At 42.9% G+C, this 13,381-nt stretch overlaps 1 protein-coding gene across 1 annotated transcript; it reads left to right on the forward strand.

Annotated features, from left to right (window-relative positions):
* The first annotated feature begins 226 nt into the window (after window positions 1–226).
* Window positions 227–9,267, forward strand: RRM2 (ribonucleotide reductase regulatory subunit M2). The gene is made up of 10 exons (XM_053380980.1): window positions 227–446; window positions 919–996; window positions 2,338–2,496; window positions 2,637–2,753; window positions 5,122–5,255; window positions 5,677–5,771; window positions 5,872–6,005; window positions 6,736–6,840; window positions 6,980–7,093; window positions 8,477–9,267. The coding sequence occupies exons 1-10, from the start codon at window positions 336–338 to the stop codon at window positions 8,627–8,629; spliced, it is 1,200 nt and encodes a 399-aa protein (XP_053236955.1). The 5' UTR covers window positions 227–335; the 3' UTR covers window positions 8,630–9,267.
* The last annotated feature ends 4,114 nt before the right edge of the window (window positions 9,268–13,381 follow it).

Genomic DNA, 13,381 nt, shown 5'->3' on the forward strand with positions numbered 1-13,381 from the left:
GCATCGCTACTGGTTCCCGCGTTCGGCAGCTCTTTGTTGCCGGAACGCTCAGCCAATGGAAGGGCAGAGCGGGCGGAACGTCGCCGCAGCTTCCCGCGGTTTCTTGGCCGCAGTTTAATTCGGTGGCAGGCGCCGGGTGGGGGGGGGAAGAGGGTTCGGTCCTGTGATTGGGCGGCCGGGCGTTCTGGCGCCAAGTTCGAAGCGCATATAAAGCAGCAAGCGGGCCGGGGCCTCCTTCCCACTGCCATCCGCACCCAGCGTCGCGAAGGGTTCCTGCCGCCGCCGCCGCCTCGCTCTTCGCCTCGCTCTCTTTTCTCTCTCGCCCGCCACCGGCCATGATCTCCTCCTCCGCCCGCAGCCCGCTCTCGGCTCGCAACGAGCAGCAGCGCCTCAGTTCGCGACTGCCGCCGCTGAAGGATTTGGCGCTGAAGGACAAGGAGAACACGGTGGGTTGAGAAGGGGGAACCGGGAGCCCGTCGGCGGGCTGGGGAAGAAGGGCTTAATTTCCTTCCCTTAACTTGATTAATGCGCCCAGGACAACCAAGGCCTTTTTTGGGGGTGGGGTGGGGGAGGGGGAGTCAATCCCCCTCGTTATCCTTATGCCCCTTAATTAGTCCTCGGAGCTGCCTTGCAGCGTAAAAGTCCATGGCGAGTCGTCAAAACCGAGCCCCCCCCACTGAATCAGAATTGTAGAGTTGGAAGGGATTCCCCCCCCCCCCGGGTCATGTAGCCCAAGCCCCTGCAATCTCAACTAGATCACCCCTGACAGATGGCAGAAGTCTTGGAGGTCTTCTTCATTTTGGCGCTTCCTTTACTTCATTAAAAAGGAAATGCGACCTCCCTCTGTTCTGCCTTCGCACCCTAAAAAGTGCGCGGTTTTAATCGGTCTTTTGTGTCCCTCTCCTTGGGGTCCTGCAGCCTCCGTCGCTCAGCGCTACCCGGGTCCTGGCGTCCAAAACGGCGCGGAAGATATTTCAAGAGCCCGGCCTTGAGGCGGTAAGTACCATCTTGAGAGGAGGAAAGCCGATTTGGTGGGGGAGGGGGAGCCATTTATGGGGGGAGGTGTTAAAATGGGGGGGCGCTTGATTTCGGGGGTCGTTTTGTGGCGAGGAGGCTTCTGTTCACGCCGTCATACGAGTTGAAGGGGGCGCTGCTTAGCCTCCCCGGCTGAGCATTTGGCGCCAAATGCTCGCATTATACAAAGGCGCAGGAAGCCCCCAGGAAAGGGTGGGGCAGGGTTATGGGGCGGGGGTTGAAGCATTAGTGGCCTCTGGGTTGCTATAACCGACATTTTCTCCTAGGTGAAGTCCTCTGCCCAGGTTTCAGCCTGTAGCTTTAAGGCTTAGATTCTCCTACTTTCTACTTTATTGTCATTATTAATTAGGTTTATCTGCTCACCTTCTGTGACTGCTTCTAAGTGGTTCATAAACGTAAAACGAATGCGTGATTAAAGCACACAGCAAAGGAAGCAATTCTGTCAGAAGCACTTCTGTATAGAACATTCGCTAAAACAAGCCCGCTGTAAAGAATAATTAAAAAGGGAATTTTAAAAGTTGGATGAAGATCAAGTTTAGGGGAATGCATGACTGAATGAGCCTGACAGAATGCCAGTATGGGTGGGTATGTCCTTTAGGTTCCTAAGTCTCCAAGAGAGATCTGAGCTCACAGTGTATGGGGGCACCCAAATTACGATTATATATTGGCTGTCCAATTAATTTTCACTCTTAAGTCTAGCCTGTTCTACACCCATCCCATCTGCTTTGCCCATTCCTTTTATTTCTAATTTTTGGTCAAAATTCTACCTGGGTTTAAATCAAACATCTCTATCGTTGTCTCACTCCTTGGTAATAATGCAGCCCATACTTAATTGTGTTATACATTTTGCCTCATAACTAAAGTTCCTGGTGTAATTCAAGTTCCACTGCATAGCTCCCTTGTCATTGTTTTAATTCAGTCTTATTTCCTTCATTCATTTTTAAGCCAATGGCCTGCTAATTATTATTATTATTAATTATCTGCATACTGCCCATCTGACTGGGTTGCGCCAGCCACTCTGGACAGCTCCCAACAGAATATTAGAAGCATGATAAAACATTAAAAACTTCCCTAAACAGGGCTGCCTCCAGATATCTTCTAAAAGCCAAATAGATGTTTATTTCCTTGACATCTGACAATGGTTTTAAGCTTTCCATCATTTACCCTGTCCATGTGCTACGTCAGCCTTTCTGTGTACATTTTTGTGTAGAACCCTACTTTTTCATTTTCAAAAAGGAGAGATTTGGTGCTTGCGTTCATGTATTCTAGGAATGGGTTGATATATTACATTTGTGACTCTAGGATGCACCTAAAGGAGTGACACAGCTGCCTTCAAACAGTGTACAAGATGAACCTCTGCTTCGGGAGAATCCCAACCGGTTCGTCATCTTTCCCATTCAGTACCATGACATTTGGCAGATGTACAAGAAAGCAGAAGCATCCTTTTGGACGGCTGAAGAGGTGAGAGGCTTGTCTTCCCTCCTTCCTTCTAGGTTTGAGTGGATGCAGGCATGATAGCAGACAGCATTGCAGTCATATAGGCATATTTCAGATTCTCCCTTAACATTGCTGCATTTTCATTGGCTGCTTTGTACATTTAGGTGGACCTCTCCAAAGATCTCCGGCACTGGGAATCCTTGAAGCCTGAAGAGAAATATTTCATTTCACACATCTTGGCGTTCTTTGCTGCAAGTGATGGCATTGTCAATGAAAATTTGGTAAGTATGCAGAATCACTTCTGGGTTCCATAGTAACTTAAAAGTACCATCTTCATGTTTCCTCCTATCCAGGCTATGTATAGACTACCAATATATTAATCCATAACATCCAGAGTGGAGAAACGAGCATGTCATCTAGCCTGGTTTAAGTAATAGTTTAGAATAGCAATTAGCATTGCATCACCAATGAACAAAGTGTCTTAACTTTTAAGGCTTAATAATTTTATTTAGATTGCAAGCCCATCTTAAATTATAGCCTCACTTACCTCTAAATGTGATCAGTTGGAGTCAATCTGCAATTCATAGCCATGTGTTGCACACCTTTTGACAACTGCACGTTAAGCAAGTTATGTGGAACACCCATGGGTTCAAGTTGGCTTTCTCCTGCACCAGCACAGTGTTTCATTCTGTCATTAGATTTTTCTTGGGCTGTTAAATTCAAACACTTCCTTAGAATGAGGATTGAGAAATTATCAAGTTAATGTCATCTTTAGCAATCGGGAAGGTGAAACATGAAACTAAAGAAAAATTCTTTCCAGCGCTTCCAAGTATGGAAATGAAGCTCATCTAAATCTCTGGGAATCAATGATTAATAACAGTGAATTATAAGGGGATGCAATTTAGAAAGTTCTAATCTTTTTCTGGCACACAAAGAAGCTTTCGATAATGTGTTCTAATGAATGCAAATAAAGCATTTGTTATGAATTAATTTCATTCTTACACTGAGTAACAAAGAGATTATTTGCTTAGCATATTACTTCCACTGAATCTGCTTCAAGCTTTATTTGCTGCTGTTTCTGTGCCTTCAGATATTATCATCATATGTAGTAGTAATACTCCACCCATCTGACTGGGCTGCCCGATCCTCTTGCCAATTTCATCTGAATGTTTTATAGCTTATCTGGACTTAGAAATGTCATGGAACTTCAGCTTTAGCTAAGAGATCCAGGATAACTTTAGTGGATGAATGAAATTTCCCCACAAATATTCAAACCATCAGGAGGTAGCCCCCCACAGAATACCTGTTTAAGGCAGAGTTCTGCTTTGTTTAGAAATATGGGCAGAATTGGGGTACCTTTGTCCCTGGCAGATAGGTACCCCTTTTCTCTAATTACCAGGCTCGGGCAGCTATGACTCACTTGCTTTTTTTGGAATTGCCCCAAATGCATGTGGAATCTTTGTGCCATCATACACTTGTCATAGCCGTGTAAGAAATTGTGGTAGAGAGCTTAAGCTGACCATTGGGTGTCTGCAACATCAAATGATGGCTTACATATGTGAATGAGCCTTCATGGATATAGCACTAGGTAAATCCCTCTGATGCAGTGCTTTTCAGTGGAGTTGGCTGACATACTAAGTTGTCAGACATCAAGTATAGAAAAGTAAAGTGATTACATTGTGAATAAAGCCCAGAATGTCATAGACACACATTCATTTCTTGAATCAAACCTGGTTAAAACTCATGGAGTTAGTGCGTACAAAAATGTGGAAAAGAAGTTGTTTGGTATGTTAAGCAACAAAACTGGTGAGAGTACCTTTCTGTTGGATGAGTTTAATCAATAGTTTAAAGATGTGAAAGCTTATTGAGCTCAGAAGTCTTCATTAGGCAAATGGAATATTCAGTATCCTGTGTTTTTCATATTCCATGTTTCACAACTTGAGATGGCATGGCTATCGGGCTGGATCTACACACAGGAAAAATCCACTATAAATAAGTCAGAAATTAGATCATTATAACAAAAGGGGGAAAAACCCTATGGAAAATTGTGTAGAAAATTTCTTTGCTCTTTGGCACCATGTATTGCACATTTATAACACATTCAAATTGTTTCTTTTACCAATACATTACTGTATAGCTGAGTCCCAGGTTTCTTTTCCAGAGGAAAATAGTTATGGAAAGAGTATAGAAAACACAAGTCAAACAATGTTTTAGTGTCCTCCTTTTTGTGTCCTCACACTATTTTTCAATAAGAGTATGACAATTGCCTTTCACTAGGTCAGAATTTGGGTGCTTTGAATTTTTGCTGTTTTAAAAGCTTGGGTGAAAATAGTTTCCCGCTCCTCCTAATACCTCAGCTAGATCTTGAAAAATCTTAAGGCTAGGAAACACCCTAAATTTCCATTCCAAAAAAAAGTTAACTTACCTTATATCCTCCTATCTGGGCTCTCCCCGCCCCTTGCTGTAATATTCCACTTGCAGAGATGTTGTAATCATGCTATCTCATTACTTGACCAATATGCTGCTGCATAATCTGGCAGCTGTCAGACATACCTTGCCATCAGCTTTTGCTGGTGGAGTGTCTTTTTTAAAAAACTTTTTTCAAAAGAAGTATCATTTATAACTGAAATGGTATGTTGTGTCCTCTAGGTGGAGCGATTCAGCCAAGAAGTGCAGGTCACAGAAGCTCGCTGTTTCTACGGCTTCCAGATTGCCATGGAAAACATCCATTCAGAAATGTATAGTTTACTTATTGATACTTATATCAAAGACCCCAAAGAGAGGTTAGTTCTGTTTTGAGACAAATCTTTTCTTATTCTATAGAGATTTTTTAAAAAAGTAAATGCATAAATATTTTAAATATTAAAATGCTTCAAAGCCTATGTCGTGTTTTTTTTAAAGTTCATGCTTTTTTAACTTACTAGCATTGTAGGAGGACACTTGATTTCTCTTACAAAACGTACAAAAAAAGTCCTACCTATTCAACGTTCTTGTATTTTTCACTGCAGTAGAGACTGTAAAACAGCATGAGCTTTGGCTGTATAATTTGTATTGATTTCTTTTAGTTAGGCTGCTTTCTCTAATTCCTGGGTTCTAATCCTTGCTAATTTCTGGTCTCTTCGTTTATTGGCCTAAGGGAGGGAGGGCTACAAATCTCTCGTTACAACAAATTGTACACTTAGCTGTGTTATTGTATCATTTTAGGGAATTTCTGTTCAATGCAGTTGAAACCTTGCCTTGTGTTAAAAAGAAAGCCGATTGGGCCATGCGCTGGATTGGGGACAAACAGGCAGCATACGGTGAGTGTTGCACTCAATTCTCCTTTCTGGCACATCCGTCCTTTTCCAGCTTTTGACAAGTCTCATTACCCAAATCAACAATGGGTTTTTTCCCCAACAGGAGAACGAGTTGTAGCCTTTGCTGCGGTGGAAGGCATATTCTTCTCTGGCTCTTTTGCATCTATATTTTGGCTGAAGAAAAGAGGGTTGATGCCTGGGCTCACTTTCTCTAATGAACTGATCAGCAGAGACGAGGTAAGGCTTCGCACTTCCCATTTAGCTAATCAAACTGTTTTGTTCCTGCTCTCTCAGATGCTTAAAAGGCGTAACACAAAAGGAAAAGGGATTGGGAGGGAGGAGGAAAAAGAAAGCAAATGTGGCAACTAGTTCTTAGTTTAAGAATTCTTAAATGTTTTCTGTACGGCAGGCAGAGAAGGGATGAAAGCTCCCTGTAGCTGCTTCCTCCTTTGGCTGATGGGCAGAACAGGGGGTCCTCCCCCTTGCTATGGTACTCTTCCTGGGAGTCTTAACTTCCCTTGGACCCCTGGTATGGCAAAAGCTGGGGTGTTAACCCTTCAGCTCTGTAGCCCCAGGGCAAATTGTAGGTACTGTTTGCCTTCGCTTTCTGGAAGCCCCCACCCCAGGAAATTCATTTAAATCTTTCACAGTATCAAATTATTATTGATGACTTGAGCACATAACTTCCACCTAAAGGTTAATTCTGCTAGATGGAGGAATGTTTGAGAGGAAAGCTCACTGAGAATGAAAATGAATTTAATTTGCATTGCTGGCAGCCATGGAAAACTGAAGATCGCCCAAAGTATTGTTCATATGGAACCTATGCAGAAACCTTATTACTTGTTATATCTACAGCCACTCTACTGTTTCAGGCTTTTCAGGTTTGCTGATGATACAGAGGAAAACTGCATTCCCCCCCACCACACAGCAGTTCTCTGAAATATCCCAATTATTTTTTTTCCCCCAGGGCTTGCACTGCGATTTTGCTTGCCTAATGTTCAAGCACTTGGTACACAAACCATCTGAGGAAAGAGTGAAGGAGATCATCACTAATGCTGTCAGGATAGAACAGGTAATTGGCAAGTCTTTCTGGTGGTGGCAAAAAGTGCCCGCAGAAAAAGGGTACGGGAAGCTTAAAAGTTAGCAGGGCGTTAAATTGTCTTAGATGGTGTAGGATTTGCATACTTACATATTTGTTCACTTAAATGCAGGAATTCTTGACGGAAGCACTGCCTGTAAAGCTAATTGGCATGAATTGCACTTTAATGAAGCAGTATATTGAATTCGTAGCAGACAGACTGATACTGGAACTAGGTTTTAACAAGGTAAGTTCTGTGCTGTTTGCCTCTTAAGGGATGAACATTAAGCAACTGCTCTCTGGCTCGTTAGTGGAAATTTGTGATTAAGAAACAGACTAATTCAGGGGTGCAGTTTATTTATTTCAATTTATATTCTGCCAAAATGCACTCAAGGTGAACATGCAGTATAATGCTTTTTTTGTACATAAGTCATTTTGATTATCATTTTCAAGGGATTGTTCCCTTTTACATATAACTGAACCTTCCATCTGTGACTTGTGGATTTCATGTTCTTAATGCTAAATCTGCTGGGTTCTTTTTGCAGTGACTCACTGTTATGCTTGCATAGTCTTGCTTAATTTTTCTAGAGGCCCTTGGTCTATTGATTCTTTTTATATATACAAAGCAAGGGTTCATACTGGTAGAGAGGGGGTCCCTAAATGGTTAAGGAATAAATTTGCACTTGTTGAATCAAACAAAAACAAAACTCCACTTGGTCCAGAGTGATTCCAGTAATCTGCAGGTAATAAGTGATCCACAAGACATTAGCCAGTTAAGCAATGATGGACAATGGTCTTGCCTTGCTCTGCTCAGTAATTAATAGGCAGGTTATACATGAACATGTACCATTCAGGGTAAAGGTAAAGGGACCCCTGACCATTAGGTCCAGTCATGACCGACTGGGGTTGCGGCGCTCATCTCACTTTACTGGCCGAGGGAGCCGGCGTACAGCTTCCGGGTCATGTGGCCAGCATGACTAAGCCGCTTCTGGCGAACCAGAGCAGCGCATGGAAACGCCGTTTACCTTCCCGCCAGAGCAGTACCTATTTATCTACTTGCACTTTGTGCTTTCAAGGTGGGTGGGCAAGAGCAGGGACCGAGCAACGGGAGCTCACCCTGTCGCGGGGATTCGAACCGACGACCTTCTGATCGGCAAGTCCTAGGCTCTGTGGTTTAACCCACAGCGTCACCCGCATCCCTTACCATTCAGGGTAAGATACAGGCAAATAAAAAATTGATACTTCCGTCAGGGAAAGCAGGAGAGAGAGAGCAGATGGGTCTTAAGAAATTTAATTTTATAGAACTGGAATTCAGGTGGGAGACTTACAGATACAAGCTGTGGGATCTAAAGATAGTACGGAATGAATAGAAACCAGGATGCTACGGACCAGGAGATAAGAGGTGTAAAAGTACTGTATTTACTCGAGTCAAATGCACCATTGAACCAATGCGCACCTCAATTTTCGCAACGTAATTTGGCCAAAAAAAGGTGAGCATTAGATTCAAGTAAATACGGTAGGTTGTTTGGGACTAGATGTTGACAAGGTTATTTGTATGATATTCAGCATTGCCTGTCAGATTGTGTATCCTAGATAAGACCCATAAGCTGTCAATTTTATTTGTCTTCAGATATTCCAAGCTGAGAATCCATTTGACTTCATGGAGAATATCTCACTGGAGGGTAAAACTAACTTCTTTGAAAAGCGTGTGGGAGAATATCAGAGGATGGGGGTGATGTCGAAACCTACAGACAACTCTTTCACTCTGGATGCAGACTTCTAAATTGAACCCAAGACTGTTTTGAGGTTTGCTTGAAATAGCTAGCAGTCTGTCCAGTTGTCCTCAAAATCCTTGCTCTTATAACGTGTGGTGGTACTTTAGAAAAGTTTGGGAATTTTGTTTGTTTCCGGTGCTGATAAATGTATTTGTACAATACATGGGTCGCTTGATCATCAGAAATATCGGTGCTTGCTGGTCTGTTCCGTTATCTGGTCGTAGGTCACCAGTAGTTCCTCCACAGAAAAGCAAGTTATACGGGGTGCTGTATAGAAAATGGCAGTTTCATGGCCTCTTCTATGGGCTGTAGACAAGCTGCAGAAGCTACATAACCACATTGCCTCTTAGCAGGTTTTAAGTCTTTATTTACTATTTTAATAATTTGTACATAAATATGGCACTTTAATAATAAAGGTCTGTCCTACAATTCCTTGAAAAGGCTGTGGTAACGTGGGAGTTTAGAATGAACTCTTTTTAGACTGCTTTTCATCTTCATTTCTCTGATTTACTTGCATGTAAATTAAATACCCGAAGTGCTGAAATGAAAATCTCTCGGATGTGTATGGCTTCCGATATAAGTAGACTTTGTATAGAAGTAAAAACTTGAATAAAGCTCCAGTTTTCAAACTGCTGGATCAAATGCTGTTGAGTTGCCTTCTGAATGTGCACCTTTTTCTCTCTTCCACTCCCAGCTTTCCTTGCTGGGCTTTTAAAACCTGCTTGGTTGAGCCACAATTGCTTCTAGCCCTGTTCTGAATGACCAGTGTTTTGGGATATAACTAAAGGCCTACACTTCCTTACCATTCGGGAGGGGTGTGTGTGTCAGGTATTTCTGGCAATGACCTGGATGTGTGTGAATGGCTGAATATGAACAACCGTTGAAGGCAAAAGGCGGGGGGAAGAGTGGGCAGATAAGTAAATGGAGTTTGCTTTATTGAAGGGGAAAAGCTTTATTATACAGACTTATGCAGGTTGCTTCACAACATAGCCATCAAAGTGGTGTACAAGTCTAAAAGCAATGAAACACTCTAAAAACCTTATGAATCCAGCGAAATAAAAACAAACCATCTGTATGCACTAAGAACGGAACAATACAGTGGTACCTCAGGTTACATATGCTTCAGGTTACATACGCTTCAGGTTAGACTCCACTAACCCAGAAATAGTGCTTCAGGTTAAGAACTTTGCTTCAGCATGAGAGCAGAAATCTTGCTCCGGCGGCGTGGCAGCAGCAGGAGGCCCCATTAGCTACAGTGGTGCTTCAGGTTAAGAACAGATTCAGGTTAAGTACGGACCTCCGGAACGAATTAAGTACTTAACCCGAGGTACCACTGTATCCTCATATAAAGCTGATATTCCATAAATGTCTGGGTTACACCTCGGGGGAAGCCTTCCTAAACAACAAAAAATGACTTCAGTAGGTGTTTCAGATATTGTGGGAGGAGTAATACATTGGGCACAAAATGAAGACTGCCAATAAACTCCAGGTGCTCTGCATGTATGTAGGTTCCCTGCACTAGTCTGATGGAGAGTAGCTATGGGGAGGAGCTTGCCATCTTGCCCGTACTGTCACCAGGTGAGTGGGTCCTATGTGCATCAATCCTATGTGCATCAATCACTGCTGTTCACAGTGACTGCAGAAATACAAGTTTAGCTGTAAGCCAGCTGGTTTTTCTACATGCTAATGTTAAGCCTTAACTCCTGAAAAGTGTGGGAAGAAGTATCACAAGATGGGAGAGATGTCAAAACCTACAGACAGGTCGTTGTCAGCCCGTTGACAAACATCTCTGCAACTTGGAGACGAGAGCTTCTTAACGCATTTTCCTCAAACCGTAAGCATATAAATATTGTGAATAAAAAGTGCTCTTTATTATAAACTGCTGACTTAATGGAACTCTTGCCACAAGTAGCAGCCAATGGAATACCAAAAGGGGCATTCATATATTAGATTTCAGTGTCTGCCAGCATGGCCAATGGCCAGAGATTATGGGTGTGGCAGCCAATATCTGAAGTGCCATAGTCTTCCTACCCCTGGGTTAGATTATGGCCACCATAGTTGCACAGAATTGGGTATTCTAAATTTACATGGCTACAAACTGAGCTAGAGGACATTGCCTACTGTCACTTTCTCTGAAACCTAGAGCTAGGTCTTGCCATGCATCCTGCCAAGGCTAAAGGGAACTGGCTCTGATTTTAATTTAAAGCGGCAATCCAAATGCACTGGATTGGAAGCCCCTTCTATAACACGAAGGGAATACTTTGGATTGTGACATTAAGCTGCCTTGTGTACATTCTAATGTTCTTTATGATTTACAAGTCCCATTGGAGTAAATTCTACTCTTGGTAAGCCTGGGTGTTATTTATTTCAAACACAAAGGCAACAATGTGCTGAAGCCCTTTTACAGTGGTACCTCGGGTTACAGACGCTTCAGGTTACAGACTCTGCTAACCCAGAAATACCGGTAGTACCTCGGGTTAAGAACTTTGCTTCAGGATGAGAACAGAAATCATGCAGCAGCGGCACGGCGGCAGCAGGAGGCCCCATTAGCTAGAGTGGTGCTTCAGGTTAAGAACAGACCTCCAGAACGAATTAAGTTCTTAAACCAAGGTACCACTATACTTCCTAGGATCAGAATCAGTTCATTTTATTCTCCACATATTCATAATCATGGCTTGACTAAATGTCCTTGCAGTCTTTGCCAATTACTGGCTCTCATCTTCTATTGCATTCTGTACATGGTATAACTTTGTGCCAGAAGCAAAGAGGGCTTTTCATTTATTGAAAATCCTTAGAAGGTAGAAAAAATGCCAGCGAGATGGTTTTGGTATTAAGGTTTCTCTAGTGTTATGAGCTACTGTTGCCAGTCTGAAAGGGGGCAATTATGTCTTAACAGCAGGAATTACACTGAGGTGCTTGTTCGATGCCCCCAGAAAAACAATACCTTTGGGGGAATTTTATTTAATCCTCTTAATCTCTTCTGGAGTAGCAGGCATGTAGCTGAGAACAAAGGAAGGTTCAGAAGTTTGTAGGTTTCTACATAAAGCATGCAGCCTGAACTATATCAGTTGCCTAAACTGTGGGCATCAAAAATGGAAACTTGTAACCAAATATATGGCCAAAATCTGACTGGCGCTCAGTTTTTTCCCTTGTAAATGCAAGTAGTTCCTGACCTTGCACACATATCTGGGTTCATGGAGCGAAACTTAGCTGGCAACTATTTTACATACTGCAGTGATTCCCCGTTGCTGTCACTGAATGAGGCTGAGTGTGTGCTGCTGGCTTAACATTTCCTGATATGAGCTGTGTTCCTAGCAGGGAGACCAGATAAGATGGGAAAAGTAGAAGTGCTACTTGCTGTTGAAGAACAAGCTTCATCTGCTGAAACATTGTTCCTCTTCTACAAAGTTATTGAAGTCGGTTATTCTTTGCATCCAGTCTACCTAGCTAAGCTGAGCAGCACTATGGATGACACAGGCTGTTGGTAGGGAAGTACGGTAGTTCCTAGCCAGCCTTCCTCAGCCAGCAGACTTCTGGAACATGAGAGGGGGGGGGGCTAGGGCTGCCCCATCACCTGGTGGAGGACCTACACAAACCTGGCGATGGCTGTCACCCTTGTTCCCATAGGACATCTACAGAGGTGGTCTGTGTATAAAGGAAAATGAGTGAGCCTTGAGAGAATCAGCTTCTAATTCACCACCAATATATTGAAAGCCACAAACTACATAGAAGATTAAACACTGGTTCAAAGGAATTCAGATTCAGTTCTTTATCAAGCTTCAACTCCAGTTCTACAAATACTCCAGGCTTAAAAAGCTGGTTGATTGTACTGTAATAATCCATCCTATTAGCATAGCTCAGTTATGGCTAACAGCTGGCTCCCCACATGTTGCTGGACTCAAAACTCTTGGTCATGGTGGCTTGGGCTGATTGGATTATCAAACTACAGTGGTACCTTGGGTTAAGAATTTACATAATTTGTTCTGGAGGTCTGTTCTAAACTTGAAACTGTTCTTAACCTGAAGCACCACTTTAGCTAATGGGGCCTCCCGCTGCTACCGCACTGCTACTGCACAATTTCTGTTCTCATCCTGAAGCAAAGTTCTTAACCCGAGGTAATATTTCTGGGTTAGCGGAGTCTGTAACCTGAAGCGTATGTAACCCGAGGTACCACTGTACATCTCTCAACCATATCAGTAGGGAAGGCGTGATGAAGAATCTTACCCAAGTGTTTTTTAAGGTTTGGGGTTATTTTTTGTTGCCCATTCTTCCCGCACAGGGGGTGTTGCATAAATGTGTAGCTGTAGTATATTAAATTTGCCAACCAAGAGGGGATTCCTCCATGTAGGTGCATTTTAACCTATAATCTGAAGTGGCTGAGGAAATGCAATACCAAAGATACCATCTAGAGTAGCCACTCTCAGAAATGTGCAATTTCTAAGAGATGGGTTTATGTTTGATTCCCCCCCCCCCACAACAATCAGATGGCAAAGAGCCAAATGGCAGAAATCTCCATTATGATACCCGGCAGACCTCTACTAAAAGGGGGGAAAGAACCGCGGCATATTGTGTGCATCAAGGAAAACCACAGGTTTATCTGAAATCTTAACAATTTCCCTGTTTGATTTGCGCAGGGAAAAGCTTTCCTTCCTTATGCTGCTGCCGTAGCTGCTATAGTCAATCTAGAGTTGTGCCAGATTTCCATTTGCACTAAATCACAGCTATGAGTGCCTTTCCAAAATAGTAATGTTGTACAGCAG

The sequence above is a fragment of the Podarcis raffonei genome, chromosome 3 (genome assembly GCF_027172205.1).
Source record: "Podarcis raffonei isolate rPodRaf1 chromosome 3, rPodRaf1.pri, whole genome shotgun sequence".
Taxonomy (NCBI): Eukaryota; Metazoa; Chordata; class Lepidosauria; order Squamata; family Lacertidae; genus Podarcis; species Podarcis raffonei.

What these genes read in the sequence shown, in the direction of transcription:
- RRM2 (XM_053380980.1), top strand. Translation starts at nt 336, where the DNA reads ATGATCTCCTCCTCCGCCCGCAGCCCGCTCTCGGCTCGCAACGAGCAG. An exon ending in AACTGATCAGCAGAGACGAG is followed by an intron (nt 6,006 to 6,735) that starts GTAAGGCTTCGC and finishes TTTTTCCCCCAG; the next exon opens with GGCTTGCACTGCGATTTTGC. An exon ending in ATGCTGTCAGGATAGAACAG is followed by an intron (nt 6,841 to 6,979) that starts GTAATTGGCAAG and finishes ACTTAAATGCAG; the next exon opens with GAATTCTTGACGGAAGCACT.